Source organism: Balaenoptera musculus, chromosome 5, assembly GCF_009873245.2.
Source record: "Balaenoptera musculus isolate JJ_BM4_2016_0621 chromosome 5, mBalMus1.pri.v3, whole genome shotgun sequence".
In the NCBI taxonomy this organism is placed as follows: domain Eukaryota; kingdom Metazoa; phylum Chordata; class Mammalia; order Artiodactyla; family Balaenopteridae; genus Balaenoptera; species Balaenoptera musculus.
The window spans coordinates 22533691-22556527 of NC_045789.1; the positions used below are offsets into that span (position 1 = coordinate 22533691).

General features: G+C 54.2%; 1 protein-coding gene across 6 annotated transcripts in view; it reads right to left on the reverse strand.

Annotated features, from left to right (window-relative positions):
- PPP2R2C (protein phosphatase 2 regulatory subunit Bgamma) overlaps positions 1-22837 on the reverse strand; it is a 165710-nt gene that overhangs the window by 12714 nt on the left and 130159 nt on the right. For 2 of the 6 annotated variants that reach the window (XM_036852380.1, XM_036852382.1), the window contains exon 9: positions 14395-17163. The exons of 3 other annotated variants lie outside the window; for them this stretch is intronic. In XM_036852380.1, coding sequence (XP_036708275.1) covers positions 16872-17163 — 292 coding nt within the window. In that variant the 3' untranslated portion in view covers positions 14395-16871. Of the gene's footprint in view, positions 1-14390; positions 17164-22837 lie in introns of those variants that run through there. One more of the 6 variants, XM_036852383.1, reaches the window with a different exon arrangement.

The window sequence follows — 22837 nt, forward strand, 5'->3', positions numbered from 1 at the left end:
CCACCTCCACGCACGCCCCGGCCCCTCATTTACTTCCGTTTGGGTTTGTTATTTGAAGAACCAATAGTGCTGCTCTGTAAACTCAACGATAGCTTTTCTTATTTATTTGGTCACTGCTAAGCCTTGACAGCTGTTTGCTGATCCTGGGGCCCTGCAGAGCTGCTCTGTCATATGACCAAGGCCCTGCCTGATTCTGAGATCGGAGGCCACACGGGCAGAAGCCCCGAGCTCTGCATCCTGCAGCCTGCCCGCCTCACAGCTCTCCTGTCTGGTGGGTAATGGGTGAGTTTGCGAGGGTCTTGCCTGAATCCACCGGGACTAGGAAATAGAAGGAACCCGGGGCGTCCCCTCCCAGTGCTGAGAAATGCTAGGCCATGTTCAGAACCAGAAAGCAGAAAGTCAAGGTCCTAAAGCAGCCGAAATAAAAACCTTTGATGAAATCCACTGTCCTTTTCTTTCTTTAAAAGAAGCCTTTTTTTTGTATGTGTAAGAGAATCAACAGGTGTCTACCCTTGTACTGAGTTACATACAAGTGCAGCTGGAGTTACAAAGAGCAGAAATGATTCTCAGTGAGCGACCCCGACGCTACTAGGCCGGGGGCCCCTGCAGTGTTTGCGCCATCACCCAGCTGTCCGCCCGGGTCTTACTAGGTGTGAAATGCTCATGGTCATGATTATTTGTGAAACTGAAATCACCACTGAAAGGGCACATACATGGTTATTCGTGGTTCAGTAGCTGTGTTGTTCAGCAGTGTGTCGCTTGTGAAACCGTATCCTGTATTCAGTGATGAACAATGATAATTCCATAGAATTATCATCAGAACTTGAGCCATCTAGGGGGGGCTAGAGCAGCTTGGGGTCCCTCAGCAAACTTAGCACCCTGGGCGCAGGTGCATGCCTGTCTGGGTCCCTTGGGCAGGGGGACATGTCTGTCTGGGTCCCTCTGGTCTTTGGTTTCTTCCCTGAGGTTGAGGACAGCCTGGTCCCCTCCTGCCCCCCGGTGGGCAGTGCCCCCCAACCCAGTGAGCTGCATGTCCAGTTCTTTGCTGTGGTCAGGAAACCTGGAGTTGTTCACACATCCTTTTGTGGCTTGGAGTTGACTCAGGGTGTGGCCACCTCCGTTTTGAAGACGCCTCTCACCTTGGTGGGTAGCAGCTGCGTCCCTGCATTGCTAACTCTTCCTGTTTTGTCTTCCTGCCTGGTCTGGTCTGCCTGAAATCCCATGTTGCGAAGTGCTCAGGAGGGTGGCATCCCTCTGTGCCTCTGGGTTTCTTCCCAGGTAATGAGATGAGGTTAAATGTCAGCCCCACTCCCCTCTCTGATCTGGAGGTTTGTGAGGCCATGAAATGAGTTCACAGTTCAGCTTTGCCTCCCAGACTCCCCACTGATTGTCCAGAGGGCGAGGAAGCTGCCTGGCTTTCTGAGTGAATGCAAATGACCTCATATCATCCTCACTGGGCAGGGGGCAGGTGCCGTGACGGCCCTGATCCACAGAAAACAGGTTCCGGGAGGAGACCACACCGAATGTGAGCAGCAGGGCGAGTATTAGACCAAGATCTGCCGGTGCCCTGTCCTCTGGGTCACGCTGTTATTCGGCTCCCGAGCAGAGCGCCTCCTTGGAGCAGGGGGTGGTGTGGTCTCACGGGGATTGCCCTGCATCCACCATTCAGCCCCTGTCCCTAGGTCCCAGTGTCCTAATCTATAAAATGTAAGTCTGGGTTAGGTCAGTGGTTTGCAAAACTACTTAGCAATGAAATGCTGTTTTAAAAACCAAATGTGGGACTTCCGTGGTGGTACAGTGGTTAAGAATCTGCCTGCCAATGCAGGGGACACGGGTTCGAGCCCTGGTCCGGGAAGACCCCACATGCCGCAGAGCAACTAAGCCCATGCGCCACAGCTACTGAGCCTGCGCTCTAGAGCCCGTGAGCCACAACTACTGAGCCCGTGTGCCAAGAGCCCGTGCTCCGCAACTAGAGAAAGCCCGCGTGCAGCAACGAAGACCCAATGCAGCCAAAAAAAAAAAAAAAAAATAAAAAAAAAAAAAAAGCCAAATGTATTTGATCGGATGGGTCTTGCTAGGTTCCTCCCTGTTTACCACACTTAGTTCAGTACTTTACTACAGTTATCTATGGTGATAACTCCTTCCTGGAACAGGCTTTCTATCTTAAATATTTTAGGCAGTAAGAGTGAAGTTCAAAGGTTCTTCCTGAGTCTTTTGGGTCTTGCTTCTTTTCAGCTGTAAATAATCCACATGCCAGGGTGGCACATCTTGGAGCAGCTTGCCCCGAACACACCCCCATCAGTCTCAAAAGAAAGTTTTACCAGAAACTTCTTTCACATTCTCAAGGAACAGATAATTGGTATAAACACCAATAAAGAATAAAGAAAAGAGCAACTTTGGATGGAAGAATCTTAAAAGTGTTTATTGATGGTCTGATGTAACTTCCTCATAAAAATCAGTGTCCTTGTCCAAACCCATTTGTGAAGGAACACCTTTCCTTAGGACTTCGTTAGCAGCAATGTTGCCTTTTTCCTGGTTTCCTCTTGAAACCAAGCAGGACCTTGTGGGGCTCCTAGCCACAGAAGCCTGTTTGTGTCTCCTGTTTCTTGTTTGTAGGAAATAGGTTTCAGCCTCCATGACCTTCCCTAAGTTCCAAAGGGCAGGTTCAAACAGCTGTTGACCAGGGAAAGGAGGTGATACAGAGACAAGGGAGAAGCAGTCAAAAAACAATAGTGCAGCCTTGGGGCAGGGTCCTGGTTCCGCCTCAAAGGATACACATAACAATATCTTTGAGCTCCTCTACAAAACTAAAATCCCCAACAAATGGAAGATGTTAAGTACTTGAGGAAGCGTTCTTCATTCCAGAGAAGGTCACAGTCTGACAACCTCAAGAACCAGAGAAGCTCATCAGGAGACTACCTGAGGCCAGACTAAAGGAGTGCAGGCCCTGCACACACCCTGATAATAATCAGCAACCCCACCCTTGAACCATTGCTATAAAACTCCTCACCAAACCCCTGGGTTGGGACACACAGTTTTTGAGGGCACAAGACCGCTGTGTCCCCCTTTGCCTGGCAAGGCAATAAAGAAATTCTTTTCTATACCCAAAAACACAAACAAACAAACAAAAACAAATGTACAGAACCCCATGCAGGGGGCTTCCCTGGTGGCACAGTGGTTGAGAGTCTGCCTGCCAATGCAGGGGACACGGGTTCGAGCCCTGGTCCGGGAAGATCCCACGTGCCACGGAGCAACTAGGCCCATGAGCCACAACTACTGAGCCTGCGCGTCTGGAGCCTGTGCTCCGCAACAAGAGAGGCCGCGATAGTGAGAGGCCCGCGCACCGCGATGAAGAGTGGCCCCCACTTGCCGCAACTAGAGAAAGCCCTCGCACAGAAACGAAGACCCAGCACAGCCATAAATAAATAAATTAGGGCATCCCTGGTGGCGCAGTGGTTGAGAATCTGCCTGCCAATGCAGGGGACACGGGTTCGAGCCCTGGTCTGGGAAGATCCCACATGCCGCGGAGCAACTAGGTCCGTGAGCCACAATTACTGAGCCTGCGCGTCTGGAGCCTGAGCTCCGCAACAAGAGAGGCCGCGATAGTGAGAGGCCCGCGCACTGCGATGAAGAGTGGCCCCCACTTGCCGCAACTACAGAAAGCCCTTGCACAGAAACGAAGACCCAACACAGCCATAAATAAATAAATAAATAAATTAAAAAATAAATAAATAAATTAATTAAAAAAACCAAAAAAACCCCCCCCCCCAAAAAACAGTGTTATTTGTAAGTTCAGGTGTAACCTATGCAGCAGATGAGAATAGGAAGCCACCTGGCTGGTTTGAACCCCTCATCCCAGCTGTGTGACCTCGGGCAGATTCAAACTTTCCAGGCCTCCGGTGCCTTTTCTGTAAATTGGGGATGTAACAGGGCCTGCCTCATCGGTTGTTTTTAGGATTAAACTAGTTACTTTTATTGCAGGGTGGTCACAACAGTGTCAGGCACTAGTAAATCTCAGTACACTTGTGAATGTTTTAAATGAAGTTAAGCATTCATGGAACTTTAGAACCAGTTAAGAACCTTTATATAGGCCCTCACCCGACGAACGTCCCTTCTAGCTTTTAAAAAGTTTAACCTTTGTGAAAATACCCATGTTTAGCTGAACGGAACTTATTGGAGAGGCTTAATCCAAACAGGGGGACTGGTGTCAGATGACGCTCTGTCTGCACCTGCCTCCCCACCACCACACCCGCCGGGACACACCGTCCTGCCTTCCTCCCTGCATCACAGCTTTAATTCCTCATGACTACGCATCCGGAAAAGGTTGGCTAATACGTATGACTTATCATCTAAAACATTCCTTATTTAACTTAACTAATGAGCTTTGACTGCGTTCATTGCCGCCCTCGAACAAATATTTATTGCACCGTGACGCTGAGCAGATGCTGTAATTGCACAGTTTGAGTCTAACCCAGTTTCCACCCTCAGGAAAATCACGCAAGTCAGATGTGTGTGGGCCCCAGTGCAGAGTCAGAAGCGCCCTCCTGCCTTCAGACACAGGAAGCGCTCTGCGGGCCCAGAGAAGGCGGAACTTCAGCCTGGGGAGGGAGACGGGGTCCGGAAGGCTTCTGGGAGGATATGTGGGGTTTGCCCTATTTTGATAGCAAGGGGAGAGACTGGATTTGGTGAGGTCAGAGGAAGACTATTCAACCTTCAGGGCACCCATTGACGCCTCAGGCATCGCCCAGGACGCCAGGGGGTTCCAGAGGATAGAACTTGGGGTCCCAAGGCCAGGTTGGAATTGAGTCTCTGTCCTGCAGGCAGCTAGAGCCCCTCTCTTCACTCTGAAGCCAGGGCCCTCATAAGGTCAGGGCTGAGCTCTGGAAAACGGGTCAGAGGGTACTTTAAGGCACCGTGTGGCGGAGAAAGGAGACAGTGGAAAGGTCATCCCCCGTCTCCCAGCAGACCTGGCCAGCTGGCCCTTTGATGGTAGATACTGCTTCTGTGGAAGCTTCCACGGGGCCATAAACATCAAATGGCCTCGGCCCCTGTGGTCCTGAGGCTCCCCGGCCGGCTTGCTGTCCTCCTTTCCTGTTGATAAACAGGCCGCTGTCCGCCGGGCCCAGGACCGGGTGGTAGGCGCATGGAGGGATTTGCAGAGGTCAGGCTGTGGGCGGCAGAGGTCCCTGCTTGCGGGAGCTGACCCCCACCCTCGGTGAGGGGGGAGGGGACCTGTGTCTCTGAGCATCACTGCGGGTCCGGCCCTTTGTTTACACGGGGCTGTCTGGTCCTGAGGACGAGGTCCCACGGCCCGCCCCCTGCCAACCTTTACACGTGAGAATTGTTAAAGGTTCATGTTCATGCTGTGTAGACTTGGCCAAAGTTACGTGGCCAGGAGGTGGCAGAGCTGGGACACAACCAAAGCCTGTTCTTTTTACAGGGCCACAAAGAAACCACCATTTTCCTGGGGCTTAAAATCCCTTTTCAGAACATTGCCCACAGCGGCCACCCTCGGGCCTGCCAGGAAAGAACTGTGCTGACCGCAGGGGCCACCGGCAGATCACACCATGTCTGAGCGCCTGCCAGGCCTTCATCCCTCGGGGCCTGCGGGAGCACCAGGGGCTGGTCTGTGGTGGTGGGTGGAGGTGGGGGGGGTTGTCTCACGATGCTTCCCTGAAGCATCACAGCGTTTGCGCTGCTCGGGGAAGACCCAGTTGAGGCCAGGAGAGGGTTTGGCACCAGAGCTTCCCATGCATCGCAGTGAGACCCGCCCCCCCCGCTTCTGAGTGCCCCGGAGGGGTATTCTTTCCCGGAACCTCCCCTGTCCCTCCTCTTGGGGAGTGGACAGCAGTATCAGAAAGGCCGCACTCCCCTTGTGGACGTGCTGCTAGAGACCAGTTCTTCAGCGTTCAGTCATTCAAATGCTCTTTTCCACTTTTTCATTTCCATTCCTATATCCCAATCACACGTCATGTAACTGCAAAAACCCAAATTTCTGCAGGTACCTATTTCAAAATTGTCCATAAAGCAGGACCTTGTCGTTCTTGAGCGTGCCGTGAGACAACAGAACCCTTTAACCGTCCCAGCTCCCGATCTGCATGTCCAGATGTCAGGGTTAAAGCCACACCAGCCCGCTGTGCACACATAAACCTCACCGAGAAGCTCTGGGAGAGCTCCCTGCGCCTGGCAGGGTCTTCACCGGGGGACCACTGCTGCTTGTCGTCGTGAAAAAAAGAAAATTCATTCGTTCAACAAATGCTGAGCACCTACGGTGTGCTGTGCTCTTCTCAGGCACAGGGGATGCAGCAGTGAACAGAGCGGTCCCCACCCTGGTGGGAGTGACGTTTCCTGGTGGGGGGCTGGGGGACCATCAGCCAATAATAAAGTGACATCATGCCCGGTAGAGAAAGGAGCCACAATCACCTGCCATGAGCGCTTTACAGGCTCCTGTCCAGTTTGCCAGGGTTCGTGTGTTTTCTCCTTTAATCATCATGGCAGCCATTGCAAGATAGACATCTCCACTTTGAAGATGCGGGAGGGAAAATAACCACCCCCAGAGGTGTCCATGTGCGAATCCTCTAAACAAGGCAAAAGGGACTCCGCAGATGGGTTAAGGGTTTTGAGATGGGAGACGACCCTGGATTATCCAGGTGGATGCAATGCAATCACAAGGGTCCTTACGAGAGAGGGGCAGGAGTATCAGGGAGAGAGAGGTTGAGGATGATATGCTACTGGCTTGAAGATGAAGGAAGGGACCATGAGCCAAGGAATGTAGATGCCCCTAGAAACTGGAAAAGGCAAGGAATGGATTCTCCCCTAGAGTCTCCAGAGGGAACCGGCCCTGCTTGAGAGTTTTCATCTTGATATTAGCCCAGTGAGACCCATTTCGGATTCTGACCTCCAGAACGGTAAGGTAATGAATTTGGATTGTTTTGGGTCACTAAGTTTGTGGTCACTGGTTACAGCAGCCACAGGAAACTCATACAGAGATGGAGTGGGTCAGGAGATTAGCGTTCTCCTCCAGCTCACACAGCCTGGTCTTGAGGAGCTCAGACCCCCGCTGGCCCTCTGCCTGGCCATTTCCTCCCAGCTCCACAGAGCAGTTTGAAGTTCTCTTCCTGTAGTGGAAGCTGAAGTACACATTTATGGCGGTACCGATCGAGGAGGAGAGTAGCCGTCCTCCTGTTACACGGGGGACAGAAGACATCTGTGTTCTGACCACAAGTGCTCTTGACAGGTGGAAATTCCCAGGGGCCTCAAAACCTTTCTGCAAATAGGGGGAGAAGGGGGGGTATACATTATATATGAAATGAATGGATGAAAAAATAAGACGGACACAGTAGTTACTTTTAGAAAGTAGCAAAATGAATAGATTAGGATATCCTTAAAAGGGTACCTAGCTACGTTTTTATAATAAAATGTTGGGATGAAAATTACCCCCGCAGTCATTACCTATCTGTACACCCAACCACCCAAATTTTCAAGTTTCCCTGGGAACCCACTTAAGTCACTCTCTGAAAAGTGATATGACCCTAAATTCTCTGCCGTTGGTTGTGGGCTCAACCTCTAGGTGGATCTGAGCGCCCCTCTCTGTACCCCCTGTTCACATTGGTTGGTCTCCTTTGCTGAGTTCTGTGGGGGGAACGTCTATCCCTTCTAATGCTCTGACCCAAGCCTGGGCCAAAACTCCCCTGGGTTCCCTGTCACTCACCTGAGCCAGGTGGACCTGAGCCGGGACCAGGATGACACACAGCATCCTGAGTCCTGCTGGCTTACGAGGCAGCGCTGCCTCCAGGGCCCCCCGCCCCGGCTCACTCCTCAGGGCCCCGGGAGGAGGGCTCACCCCAGTCCCCTCTGCCTGCTGCTGCCGTGTGTGTCCCTGCCGGTCAGGAGCACCTGCCCTCACACCTGGAAGAGGCCTCAGGCCCTTCACCGTCCCGCTTTCTCTTCCTTCGCGGCTCCTCATCCAGCTTCCAGGTAGAAGCACTCGTCGACATCCTAAAGACTAAAACCCCTAAAATCGGAGCCCAGCATCCATAATCTGCTCAGTCTCACCCCTGCCTCCCCCGGCCCCTCTGCTGCCCTGGTCCTGGCACCGAACTTACCTCCAGCCCCACTGCAGGGCTGCTGACCACCCCCTGTAGCTGGGACCCGAGGCCAGGGGAAGCTGTGAGCTCTAGCTCCTGGACGGGACACTTCTCCGGCCTTGGCTGATGTCCCGATCTCTGCGTTTCTCCCTTAATCCATGTCCTGGGTCCCCCCACCTCCTCTTCTTTTTGCTTTTGGGCTGCCTCCCCCATTCAGTCTCTGGGGATTCCCTCCCCCAAGGTGGTGCCTGTTCGCCCCAGATCCCCCTTGACTGCTGCTCTGGCGAAGACAGGCCAGGCTCTTTGATGGTGACCGGCCCCCCCCAAGCAGGAGGGACAGGGCGTCGGATGTGGGCCAGCGACAGGGCTCGAGTCCCCAGACCCCAGCACCCGCCCCCCCCTCTGTGTGGCTTCTGAGACCCCTCACCCCCACCCCAAGGTACCGCCCGGAAACCCTCGGGTTCCTGCTCTCTGCCTGTTATCCCCGAAAGTGAGGGGTTTTGCTCGGCCTCCTTGAGGGTCCCTGCCCTCAGCATGGGGTTTAAGACCCGACCCAGGCAGAGAATTGCCACCCACGGGACCTAGAACCTCTCAGAGGTTCCCAGCTCCCTGGCTACAGCCGGGTCCCACCCTCCACCCAGGAGTGTCTTCACCTCCCCTGGCAGCCTCGGCTGCCCTCAGGCTGGACCTGCCCACCTGGGACCCTCGCCTCAGCTGCCCCTTCTCCCGAGTTTCTGCTCCTCTCCGGGACCCGCCTGCCCACGTTCACTGTCAGTGCCTTTGGTGAGTCGTTTCTGGTCCCGAGTGAGTGATTGTCTCCGGCAGAGTCATCCCCGAGGTGCTCATGCCACCGTGGCAGAAGCGGACCCTGACCCCTTGTACCGGGCCCACTGAGTGGGCATAGATCTCTTCCATCGTTAGGACTGCTTGCTGGTAGCTCCCAGAAATGGACTCTGGCTGACTCTGGCTGCAAAGTCCTACTGGAACGCAAAAACGAGGGCTTCTCTGGGGGTCGTCTGGGCGCAAGCATTGTTATAGAACTCAGGTCCGGCTGTTCGCCGCTCAAAAATCAATACATGATTTTCCATTGGTAGAAATGGAAAACACTGCTCTTAATCAGAAAGCCAGCAATCTGGGGAGAAGGCAGACTCAGTGTCCCCAGAAAACCAACTCTGAAGGTTTTGCTCGGCCACGAAAGTTTTTAAAGGGAAAAAGGGAAGTAATTTCAGTTAATCATGGAGATGGGAGCTCAGGGCCGTCGCCATCTCCCTCTGTGTGCAGGCTTGTGTGCAGACGTGTCAACCGCTCATGATGTTTCTTTAGATAATATCTTGTTCACACAGTTTGTGAGATTACTGAAGGGGAAGCTAGGGAAGAGATCTGGTCATCTGTTAATTACTTATTCTTTATTTCTACTTCTTGATCTACAGAAAGAACCAACAAGTTAGGAAGGTATTGTGTGAGCAAAAGATTTGAAAGGTGTGCTTGGGCCAGAGATGAGTAGGGCATGGGGGAGCCTGATTTAAAAGTGTCACGATGTAGTTTTGCTGAAGTGACAAGAGAAAAGGGATTTCCTGCAGAGGACTGTTTCCTGCAAGGAGCTACTTACAAATGCCCCACTTCAGATATCATTCCATTTCTATGGGATTAAGGACGAAGGTCAATCTTCTGTAACTGCTTAATCCTGAGAAAGGGCGTCGAGGTCTTAGAGTGAAAGGTATCGACATGGGTTTGAAGCATCTCTTTGCTGACAGTTTTAGCTGCCCATTTACATATACGGGCAGAACAAGCTACCATTATTTTGATGCCCACAAAGATATAGATTATTATGAGCAGTAGTGTTAATCCCATTCTCTTGAGGGCAGTTCTTGGAATTGTGCTAGCCACAGATTCAATACTGCTCAAGATCGAGCGGCTTATGTCATGGCTACGGTCTGGTCATCATGCAGTTAGCTTTGCCCTCTGGTGGCAGTTATAGTATCTGTAAAACAACTCAGGAATGTACATCAGCTACTGAATCTGTGACTCTATCGTCCTCATCGTTAACTGCTCGAGCCTGTCTTTTGTGACTCAGGGAGGCCTGGGAGACTTCAGCTTTTACACAAACAAGAGGCAGGGGACATAGAGGGACCTTTGTACTTGGGAGGGGGCCCGCACAGGGTTCTGCACAGTTCCAGCATCAGAAGATACCAGCACCACTCCATTTATCTTTATCCCTCGCAGGTGCCCTTCTTCTCCGGCAGTAGAGCCCTGACCTTGAGCTGGACCTTTGGCTACCCAGGAACAGCCCTGTTTCCCAGCCTCCCGTGCTGCGGGCCTAATTTCTGGCCACTGGAAGTAATTGGAATGGATACAACATGCTTCTCCTGGCCTGAGGGTCAGGGGAGAGGTTGGGTTGGCCTCGCTTGGCTCCTACACTGACCCCATGACTAAAGGGGGCAAGACACTTGGACCAGCACTGCACCCAGCCTGCACACACGAGGGAGCGGAGGTTTCTCCGAACCAGTTCATGGCCCAGTTACCAGTAGAGGGGAAAGTGGCTGCTGGTGGCGATGAACAGCATCCCTGCCTTCCCAGCCTGCACGGCTGCACGGACTCCAGATTCTGGCCGGCAGTGCCAGGGGTCCTGCGGGTGCACGCAGAGCCCAGACCATCCTCCTGGGGGGTGTCGGTGGTTTGGTCAGCCTGCTGGCTCCGGGCGCAGCAAACCCCTCCTCCTCCCCGACCTCCCCCTCCCCCGGCCCCCTCCTCCCTCCCGCAGGCTCCCTGCTGCCCTCCGCGCAAGGCCTCTTCATCCTCAGCATGAACACAGGCTACCCTGATTTCCCACGGGGACCGAGCTGCAGGGTTTAGCAAGACTTCACTGAAGCTTGGTCCCAGTGCGAGGGCAGAGCGACGATGTCATTCAACAGGCTTCCAGGGGCCCCAGGCTCCGTGCTGACCACTTATGCAAGGATTTTCTTCTTTAATCTGCACCACCCCACGAGGTAGGGACTATCATTCTCCATGCCTTGTGGATGAGAAAACTGAGATGCAGCAAGGGTAGATCACGTCCCCAAGATCCACAACTGCCATCTAAGCCAGGCTTTGAATCCCTGAACTGGGCTCCAGCGTCCCTGCCCTGAACCACTTAGCCTCTGTGCAGCTCACATAGTGGGCACCCCAAAAACATTTGTTGAACGAACAAATGAGTGATTAAGCAGGTTTGTAAAGATAAGTGGTGAAGTTAGTTCTTATTTGGCACCTCTCATAGGCGTTACATGTGTATTAAATGAATAAGTCACTTCTCCAGCCATCCATCTCTATTTTGCATGTTTGTACATCTTTTTGCACAATTTTAATAATGGATTCCTTTCCATTTTTATTTTTACTTTTGTCCTCCTAATATTGCTGCCTCTTGCAGATGTCAGTTCCTCTCTGAAATTCATCCTGTCACTTGACTGTGTGGGCCCCACGAGAAATTCTAACAGCATCCAGGTAGAGACAATGGGGCTTTGTTTTTTAAAAGAGGACACGGCTGTTTTAAATGAATCACTCACAACTCGGGCAATTATCTTGAGCTCTAAAGGCTTCTCTGTTGCTAGGAAACCATCCCTCCAAGCTGGTAAGCCTTTGCTAAAGTTTCGTTGAGTGGTTCAACTTCTGCGGGCCCTGACCCAGCCTGCCGTTCCAGGCTGCGAAGTTAGTTCCCAGCAGAGGACAAGCAGGAACAGTGGCCCGAAAACACCCCTCAGACGTCACCCACGGGGCCCTGCAGTGGCTCAGGTGGCGGAGACTCCAGGACCCAGCCTGGGGGCACACTGCCTGGGGTCGGATCCCCAGTTTGTGGCCTTGGGTGAGGTACCCCTCTCTCTCTGCGCCTCAGTTTCCATCTTTGTAAAATACGGAAATCACAGCATCCTCTCTTACGGTGACTTGCCGATGAAATGAGATGATGCACACAAAGCCCTCAGCACGGTGCCTGGTGCAGCGCGTGGCTCAGAAGTGCCCGCTGTTAATACAACAATGACACGGAGCGTGGAGGGTCAGGATGCTGACGGGGCAGCTGGGCGGGCCACCGAGGGGCCCACACTCCAGGCCAAGGCTCAAGGGCATAGTCCAGGGGGTGTCAGGAGCCTCAGAGGCTCAGGGCTCGGGGGAAACAGGGTGATGGCTCTGCTTTCATCTGAGCAGAGGATGGTCTGCAGTTGGGAAGAGGTCTGGGGAGGGGAGCAGAGTTTGAGCCTTGTTTCACGTGGCCCCTGGAGTGCTCGCCCTGTGGCCTGCCCACAGCTCAGCCCGGGGCCCGTCCGCCTGTGCCGCTCCCCGTCCGCCTGTGCCGCTCCCCGCAGGGCCCTGGCCCTCTAGCAGCCCCACACCCCTCTGTGCTGAGCACTGCTCGGAGCTCCCGGCAAGGCCCCACCCTGGCTGCCCCCAAGAAAGGCCACGTGGAGGCCGGTCCCGCCTTTGCTGCTCGACCTTAGGCGAGTACTTGGACCTTTCTGGGGTCCTCATCTGTGAAAGTGGGCAGGAGTCTGCTGAAAGTGTTGGCTGTGAGATCAGAATGAAGGTACCTGAGTGTGTCCACTCCCCAGAGCCACTGCGACAAAGGACCACAAACTGGAGTGGTTTAAAACAACACACTTATTCTCCTACAGTCTGGGGGAGGGGGGGTCAGAAGTCCCACGTGGTCTCACTGGGCTAAAATCGAGGTGTCGTCACGGCTGTGCTCCTTCCAGAGGCTGGGGGAGAATCCATTTCCTTGCTTTTTCCAGCTCCTGGAGGCCACCCACACTCCTTGGCCTGTGGCTCCTTCCTCCATCTTCAGAGCCAGCGATGACAGGGGGAGTCCTCATGTCACATCTCTCTGACCCTTTTTGCATTGCTGCATCTCCCTCTGAGTACAGCCAACAGAGGTTCTCTACCTTCTGGGACTCATGTGACAGACGGGTCCTCCCTGGATAATCCAGGATACGCTCCCCACCTCAAGGTCCATAATCTTAATCACACCTGCGGAGGGCCAGAGCTGGTGCTCAGTCAGTGCTGGGTGGGGCTGAGGGCACGGTATCGTCACCATCCTTTGGGCATCTGCCATGCGCCGGCGCTTCCACCATCTGAGTTTGAATCCAGACTCCTCAACTTACAAGTCCTATGAATTTCGGCACAAGTTAAATCTTAATCTCTCTAAGCCTCAGTTTCTCCAGGTGTAAAATGGGTATAACACTAGTACTCCCCCCCTTCCCCCACAAAAGGCATAACATAAAGCCTAAACGAGATACTACATGTAAAGCCCCCATACAATGGGGTCACAGGGTTTAATGAGGTATTTTTTATTACCTCACTAGTCATCCCAGCAAGAAGGAGTGGCATCGCCCTCTATTTACACATGGGGTTCAGAGAGGTTAGCCCATTGTCCAAGGTCACACAGCCCGGAAGTGGCTTTCTCCTCCTTTATCCTCTGTCCTGGGGTGGAGTGGTTGATGGAGAACTTAGCCAATCAAAGTCCTGCCAGCAGACCCACCAGGACAGCCACTTCCTTCCTCCTGCTGGGCCCGAAGTTAAAACGCCCTCTTGAAAGTGGAGGCAAGGCCTGGGCTCCCAGGAGGGGAGCAGGGAAGCCATGGGGTACACGAAGCGCTTCCCCACACAGTCTCTGGCTTATCTCAGCCATCGCAGCATGTGGGGCTGGGCCTCTCTGGCTTCCAGAACCAATCCAGATGCCCTGTGGTCTGGCTCCTCCCAGATCTTGTTCCCCAGGACACTGAAGCACGTGTGGAGGTGCTGCTGGGGGAGAACCGTATTAGGAGTTAACTGGGCCAAACTAGACACGTGGCTCCAGCACCTGCTAGCTGTGTGATTTTGAGCCACTTCCTTCACCTCTCTGAACCTCAGTTTCCTCATCTGTACCATATTCTCAAGTTGGATGTGAGGCTCAAAAAAGGCGAGGGGAGAGTGTGAGAATATTTGAAAATCATGGTGGGCTATGCTTCCTTGCTTCAAAACAAAACAAAGCAAAGCAAAGCAAAACAAAACAAAACAAGACAACTGTCATTTACTGAGAGCTTACGTGCCAGGCACTGCACTTTGCAGGCCTTATCCAATTTAATCTCGCCCCTCCCCTCACGACCCCAAACCACGAGGTCAGTGTTATCATTAGCTCCATTTCCTCAGTGTTGAAATCAGAGCTCGGAAAGGTTAAAAGCTGCCGTAGGAGCTGGAGGCAGGAAAGCCTGGAAGTGAACCAGGCTTCCCATGTGTATCCCCACCCTCCATATGCCTCCTGACGGGACCCATGGCCCATTAAAAACAAACAGCATTCCAAGCCTCATTTTCCATGTAACATTTGTTATTTTATTGGAAAAAGCTGGTATTAACATATTTATAATTTTATTCAACAGTTGGATAGTTTGTGAGACACCGAAGAAAACAAGAATGCACCTATGAGTTACAGAGTCCAAAATGGTCAGGCCTGTCTACTCTACCACCACTTATCCGATGCCACCGAGCGATCAGTCCTCAGAGAGTACTGAAATAAAAACAAAAACAACCCAACAACTTCACAATGACTATGTGAACGCCCGTACATTCAAAAAGAGCAGAAAATTTAAACGGTAAGGAAGCAAACTTTGTGACTATGTTACTGGCCCTTCTGCCATGTCTAGTTTTGCCCCTCCCCCTCAGCATCTTTTCTCAACACACATTTTATTCATAATTTGCTTTGGACATCATTATTTTCCAGGGATCCAAAGACATGCTTTTTCTTCTGAGAAGATCTTTTTCTTTCCCTTTTTTTTTTTTTTCCTTTCTGGTTTGGTATCCAAAGTTTACAACAGAGTAAGGAACCAGGAACTGTATTAAGACCTCCTTTTGAATACAGATTTGCACTTTGTAGAAATGGTCCATGTTAAATCTACGATCTGACAGTAACCTCTATCTGCAAATGCAAATTTCCTCTCAGCATCTGAATCACAAAGGGAAATGGATCGCACCAAATACCCCAGTAATTGTGTAAGGCCCTCAGAGCTGGATTTTGGCTTCAACAAGATTTCTATACAATTTACCACATTTTGAACCTCTTTACAAAGGGAAAAAGAGGAATCCATCCCTGTGATTGTTAACTTTAGTTAGAATAGATATGTACATATAATACTGTCCAGGTCACCTGGATTTTACAGTGATATATAAACAAACATTCTTCATTCATGTTGATTAAAAAAAAAATCAATGGACCCATTTCCTTGTGTAATTATCGTATGGCTGGAAGTGAGTGCACATGCGTTCTGTGCTTTGACACACACAAAAGTAGACCATTATCTGTTGAGAAAAATCTCGGGTTGGGCCTATTTCCTGGGTTAGGTTACATCTCGTAAAAAAAAAAAAATGTCGGATTCGGTCGGGCCTCTGAACTCCGCTTTTTGAATCAGAATGCAAGCCACGTGGTTCTGCTGCCAGTTCCAAGGGCAAAGACAAGTGGGCGTGGTTGGCGGGTGGGCCGATCTGGTCCTGACAGAGCGGGAGGAACTGTCCTGGAAATACCGCATTCTCTGTGGCCCGAGGGGAAGTGTCCTTTGGGACTGTGGGTCATAGAAGAAAATTTATCCTAAAATGGTGATAACATGCAATTTTCTTTTGGAGGCAGTTCAGTGCATCTGGAAAAGGAGCTGGGGTACAGATGTGGGGTGGAGAGAGGGCGGAGTTCCTCGTTACCCAACAGGCGAGGGGCACCCCGGGGGTCTTCTGCATTCTGTGTCTCGATTCTCCCCGGACCCTCGTCATTGTCCCACCTGCTCTGTCCTGCTTCACAACATGAAGAGATGTTTCCAGAAGCTTCCAGGCTAGAATGCTGCTTTAACATGAGCCACCAACATGGTGGGTTATAAAGGGCCTTGTGGGAGGGCCTGGACGGGATTCCTGACTCCCCCCCTTGGTTGGTGCAGGCCTTGGGCCTCAGTTTTCTTGTGTGCACAATGGGAAAGACAAGTTATTCACCTTTAATCCCTGGCACCTGGCACAGAGCCTGGCACTCAGTGCACAGTTGGCATTTATGGAGGAAATGAATAGGCAACCACTTCACAGGGTCGTGATGAAGATTCAGAAAGATCATGGAGGGAGCCAGTACGAGTTCCCACGAGGTGCCAGTGACGGTTGCAGGATGACAGGAGAGCCACAGAGCGGCTGTAGGGATGGACCCATGGGCCTGGGGGGCCGGCACCACGCCCAGCACGGGGCAGATGCTCGCGAAGGGTGGTTTAAATGGTGAAGAAAACAGGCACACACATGGGATTCCATTCCCCTTCCTCTCAAGAAACTGTAACAGACCTGGGATATTCAAAGACATTAAAATAACCTAAAAGAGGAGCTTCCAAATTCTCAGCATGAATTCACGATCCAAAAAGCAAAAAGGTGAGACCCTCGGCTCTGAAACAGTGGCAATTGCTCCATTTATCATCAAAAGAATCCCTGGCTGGCTTGTTTGAGCTTCGTTCTCTGTCCCCGGAGCCCTGATCTGGGGCCAGTGAGGCGCGCGAGAGAAATGGCTCCGGGGCTCCCGCGTCCCCAGAAAGGAACCTCTGGAGTGAAAAATTAACGCGCAGAGGTAAAAATCCTAATAAGGTGGGAACGACTGCACGCGCTTAAAGTACGGGATGAAAGAACTGAACTTCAAGGCCGACAATCACGTCGGTTTACTGTGAATCCTTTTTCCTGTTTTCAAACAATCACCAGCAAAGGCGGTCCGGCCCCGGGAATGCTGGACGGACGGCCCGGCGCCCCCTGGTGGCCGCTCCGCGCGTGGCCGTGTGGCGCCTAGTGCATGTCGGAGTTCACCTTGTCCTGGAAGATGTACAGGTTGTTGGTGGCCGCGATGGCGATGATGTTCTCGGCCGGGTGCCAGGCCGTGTGCAGGATCTTTTTGGTGAAGTCCAAGCTGTCCACGCTGATGTCGTCCCGCCTCCGCTTGCCGCCCACGCACACGCGCCGCGGCTTGAGCACCGCCCGGGGCTTGCTGCTCTCCCGTGACGCCTCCAGGGTCACATCCCGCTTGGTGTTCCGGTCAAACATGCGGAAGAAGTTGTTGTAGGCCCCGGTCATGATGACGCTGGCGGGAGACGGAGCGGCGTCAGGCGAGGAAACGGAAGAGAGAAGCCCGCCCCTCCTCCCGGGGCTGCAGGGCCATGGCCCGGGAAGCAGACGGGGGACACGCCTGCTTCTTCCCACCTTCTCTTAGGGTCTCTTGTCCTCCCTCACATCTCGGCTGCCTCAGCACACAGGGCCAGGAACTGAGACCCGTTTAATGCTCTGCCCCAAACATCATAAAAACATTCCCTTGTACTTTGTTTGCCCTTTAGTCCAAAAGAGCCCTAGACTTTCAGTAAGACCAGGCAACAGCAGAAGAGGAGCAAAGGGAAATAAACACAGGAGACACTGGGCTACAAACTCTGTGCTGACAAAGGGCAGGCCCCTGAATCAGCCAGATGTGCCCTTCTGGCGGGGACCCAGGACCCTCCTGGTGTCTGAATAGTTGAGTGACTAAATGATCACTGTCTGCACACCATCAATGTGCAGGTGTTCACAGACCTCCCCGTTCTGCTGAAGAGCATTCTACATTTGTCTATCCACTCCCCACCTCCCCTAAGGAGAAGGGATTCCTGTTGGACCAGAGGAAGGATGTTAATCTACACAGTAAGAGATGGGAGAGAAAAGAATACCACCTACATGGGCCTGGGCCTGGAGAAAGGGGTTGGGTTTTGGAGCAGCTGGGGGCGGGGCATACAAAGTAACTGGGGAGGTGGCAGTGAATTCCAGAAAACAACACTGAGGGTAAGGAAGTGGTCCCCTTCAATGTTCTTCAGGAGAGATGCGGACAGATTGGAATCCCTCCTCCCTTTAGGAGATGAACTGTGCTTCCTGACGGTGTCATTGCTCCAAGATGAGCCACGAGGCCCCCTCGGTTTACAAGGGTTATGCACATGAGCCACGTCTTCAGTATCACCCGAGTCACAGGAGTAATCCCGTGCGCTGGGCTGTGCAGGGTCAGATGCTCAGGCTCCCCGAATGATGTGGAGTCACAGGCTGAAAGTGACATATGTCCTCGTAACATATTTCCTTCTTGTGGGAGAACCTGGGCTGACACCAGGAGAGTGTGGTACCTGAGGCCCCAACCTGTAGCATCTTCATGGGAGACCCAGGGAAGCCCACCTCCCCGGGGCCCACATGAGAATGGACAAGTTGTCATTACAAGTCACCTGTCACCTCGTCTGTGGACCATCCCTTAATGTCGGTCCTTTCTAGGTGGTGATGGCCTGGATGTGGGTTGGGGAGGCCCCTCCGCTGCCTGGTTCCTGAAACTGCTCAAGGAGAGGGATCTCCCCAGCAGAGGAAGAGGGTAGAGTGACATCCGTCTCCTAACGTGATTGGTACAGCACTTTGTCTCCTTTCTCACTGATAAGTCTGCCCCTCCGACCTCTGATCCTTCACAGGAAGGACCTTTCACTTGGCTTGGGGCCTGGCAAGTCTGGGCCGGCCCACAAGCAGCTCCCTGCCCAGGCTGTGCGGTTCCTGGCGATGGCCGTGTGCCCGTGAGGCCGGCCTCCCACCAGAGCCACAATCTGCATGTTAGTGCTACCTCCCCTCGACACCCAAACTGCTCTCCCTGACCTTGCGTTCAGAGATGGGTGGGTAGGTATCTTGGGGCAACGAGGATGGAAAGCCCCTTCCATAAAGTGGCTCTTCCGCAGACGTTCTAGGGGCGTCCAGGCGGAAGGGGGTGAGGCCCACCCGGGCCCCAGCAGGGGGCAGAGGGCACGTACCAACTGGGTGGTTGGAGAGGCGCTCCACAGAAAGACTGTTCGCAAATGTTCTGGAAGGTTCTAAGGGAACACAGGGAAAGTGCTGTGCCCTGGGACTGGTACATTTGGACATTTTGAAACCACCCCCAGGCCTGAGAGGTGAGGGGAGGGAGGAGTCACAGGAGAGAGAGAGAGAAAGAGACAGAGCCAGAGAGATCTGTGTGAAGGGGGCTGTCCTCTGAAGGGAGCTGTGCCCAAAGGGACACAGTCAGTCAAGACGACAGGAAACAAGGGGGAATAAATGCTCCGGCCTCTCTCTCCACCCTCAGTCTCCTTCCAGGGTCCCCAGTGGTTAAACCCGGCCAGAAGCCAGTGGGCACAGAGGCCTGTGGATGCAGCCCATGGGGTCGGCCTCCAGGTATAGTCTCTGTGGAGGAGGGTGGAGATGGGAGCTGGAAGGGCAGGTGGGGGACCCCTCCAGGCTCACCTCGCAGCGCTAATCGCCCGTAGGCCAGCAGCCCGCCCCCCCCCCCCCGTGCCTCTACCTCCCCGGCAGAGGCGGGGGCTCCCCGTGCAGGCGTGTCTTGTCTGAGTCCCCAGGGCCTGGCTTGGCCACCTATGGGGGAAGTGGTCCTTGAAAGAAAGACAACCCCCCGCAGCAGCCAACAGGAACAGACCAAGCAGAGCCGCCCACCCCGCCATGCCCCGGGGACGACAAAGACGCAGTAAATGCTTCGTAAACCAAATGCAGCTTCTCTCATTCACTGCCAGACCTGCAGGTTCAGAAGGTACCTGCCCCCAGTAGGGGCTCACTAAGTATCTGATGAATGAATGAATGAATGAATGAGTGAATGGATCACTGAATGCCGTGGCAGGGTCACACACAGTCACAGTCACCCTCGGAAGACTCAGGAAGGCACGAAACAACCTGCCCAGCCACCCTCCTGCACGGGGACAGGGGACAGACCAGGGGTGAGTGGAGGGGGCTTCTTGGACGCTACCTGGGGAGCGGTGGCAGCTGGCAGTCAAAGGGTTCTGCCTTTTAAGAGGTTTGTCTAATCCCCGGAGGTGAGGAAGGGAGGGTGGGTGGTGAACTCTAACGCGCTTTCTGGCTCTATTCTCTTCTGTTCTAAAACTTTAATTGGTGTGAATAGACCCGAGTGCTGCTGATGAAATGACATGCCTGCGGAGGTGCTGGGTGGGCGTGAGGAGCCCCCCAGCGCTGCTGGCGGGGTGTAGGGGGGTGGGGGAGAGTGCCCTCTGCTCCCTCCTTCCCAAGGAAGCCCCCCTTCTCTCCTCAGAGGTCAGCTCACGCCAGGGAAGGCTGGGTTGGCTCTGATGTCGCCTAAGTTATGGCCCGTGAGACTTCACGACAGTGCCACCGCCCATGGGGGAAGCAGGGAGGGGGCTAAGCTTGAAGATGCCCCCAAAGCAGAGAAGATCTGGCATCTAAACGTCACTGAAGCCCAAGCCCAGGTCTCTGGGGGCTGCCCTGGGGCTGCTGTGTGTGCCAGCGGCTTCCCCTCGGGGTCCAGGCGTGTGACCCTCGCCCGGGTCATCACCGGAGTGCAGCGGCTCAGCCAGCCAAGGGTCGCCCTTGTTTGGGCCAGAAGACAGGGTGGAGGGCGGGGTGAGGTTGGCGCCTCCGTGAGGCTGGGGGTGGGGTCAGAGGGGCCATCCTGCCAGCCAGCGCCCAAGTGTCCCAAGGCCAGGGCATGGGGTGGGGGTAGCAGGGGGTGCTGCAGGGACAGGGCTCGTTGAATTGACCTTGGCCTTCCCACACGGCCCGGGAGGTGACGCCGGGGAACCACTCCCCGGGTCTGCACTCTCCGCTGCCCTTCTTCCCGCCTCTCAGACACAGCAGGGCTGGAGGGGCGAGAGGAGGGCAGGGGAGCAGGTGGCAGCGACCAAGGGCCACTGCGGGTACGGGGAAGCCGCGCCCGAGTCTTCGTGTTCAGGAGAGACAGTGGGGCTGCGAGCACGGGCCAGGTGAGCATGCAGGGCTGGACCAAGGCCTGGAGCCCCTTCTGCAAGGTGAGCGAGGAGGAGCCCGAGGCAGGGAGGAGGAGGGTGCGCTGGGTTAGTTGCCAGCGTGCATGCGCGTGCGTGTGTGTCTGTGTGCCTGTGTGTGTGTATGCGTGTGCACGCCCTGCCGAGGGACTCCTGAGGCCTCGGGGGTCGGGGGTGACCAGTGGGGATGAACTCTGACCTCCCGACTCAGGGCAGCAAGCCCACCAGGCCTGTCTGCAGACAACAAGAGGGGGGCCTGCCTGGGACCCCGCCAGACGCCCCCTGTCACTCCCACAGCTGGCGTGCACGGGTGTCAGGCTCTGCATCAGGCTGGGTCACAGGGCGGGCCCCCGGCACAGGGACCTGTGCACAGGTCAGTGCCCATGGAGCCGGGGGGGCCGAGCTTCACTACGAGGGGACCCCTGCCTTTGCTCCTTCCTGATCGCCCGCTCTGCCTGGCCCTGGGACACTGGGTGACACTGGGATGACACTGCCAAGCCAGCAGCAAGAGAAGGTGGATTCTCTCCTTCCTCCACCCCTCGCTCATCTCCCCGCTCCTCGTGATGTCCCTCACCCCCACCCTATGAGGTGGTCCTCCCAGAGCCTGCAGGGGCACAGACCCACCTAGAAGCTCTTAAAACCCATACCAGCCCCGCCCGTGGTGGGCTCAGCAGCCTGGGGGTAGGTGCAGCACGTTGGATGGGGAATCGGAGAGTTCCAAGGGCCAAGGCCTCCCTTCCCTGGGCCCAGAGCAGCTGCTGTGAAGCGGAAAGAGTGGAGCTCACCAGCTCAGACTGGGGTCAGGAGCCGGGCAGGAGGCCCTGATGCTGGGTGACCTGGGGAAGACAGGGAGGGAGGCCTTTCTCTCTCCACCTGCTTTACTTGGGCCTAAGAGGCAAAGGCAAAGGCACACTCCACAAGCACATGCAGTGTGGACAGTGCTTGGGTCGGGTCAGCCACCTGGGTCCAGATCCCAGCTCTGCCCCTGATGTGCTTCCTAGCTCCCCGTGCAGTTTTCCCATCTATAAAATGGGGTAACGAGGGACTCCAGCCCCTGGTGAGAATGGACTAGATAACAAGGTAAGACACTTAGAACAGTGCTGAGCTCAGTAAATCCCACCTCCTGTTATGTATTAAATGCCAACAGGTATTTCTGGATTCTAACCATCCGTGTGGCCTGAAGCCCCACCCACCTGTCTGACTGGGAGCCCAAGACTAGGGAAGCAGAAGGAGAGAGTGGGTGACGGATTCCCAGAGAAGGAATCTGCGTGCCAAGGGGCCCAACCAGGGGGGCCTCGCCCCCTCCCTCCCTGCCGGCAGGGGCGAGAGAAGAGAGAAGGCCGCCCTCCCGCCACCCATTTCTCTAGGGAACAGTTCACAGAACCCAGTGGGCGCTTTCACACAACACCCATCCTTCTCCTGAGCCATCAGGGGAAGGGAGAGTGAGATCATTAAAGTTATTTGTAACCCACACAGCTGCTAATCCTCCTTCCATTTGGCTGAGGGATCCAGCTGACACCTCTGGGGGGGAGGGAGCCCCACCACACCTGCAGGGAGGGGTCTCTCTCACCTCGGAACACCAGGTCCCAGCGCCCTGCAAACCACACCAGGACAGGATGGCCCACTGCTCCCATTCTTAGGTGTTCTCTAACATTCCAGAAGGTTCTTTTAACAGGGAAAAGGGCAGTCCCTGCCCTGGCTTGCATCTAGGCAAGTTGCTTCACCTCTGCCAGCCTCATTTTCCTCACCTGCACGTGGGGACCACGGTCCTGGCTGCCCTTGTCCCCAGGCTCTCTTCTTTCCACTGGGGAAAGGCTCCTGCCCCATCCCTGTGGTTCTGGAGAGTGAACAATCATGGTGCTCTACCGCCCCCTGCTGGCCAACTGTGGCATGCAATAAATCATGTCCATGCTGATTGGCTCCAAAGTGAGCATGTGACCCAAACAAAGCCAATCAGAGCCTTCCATGAGAATT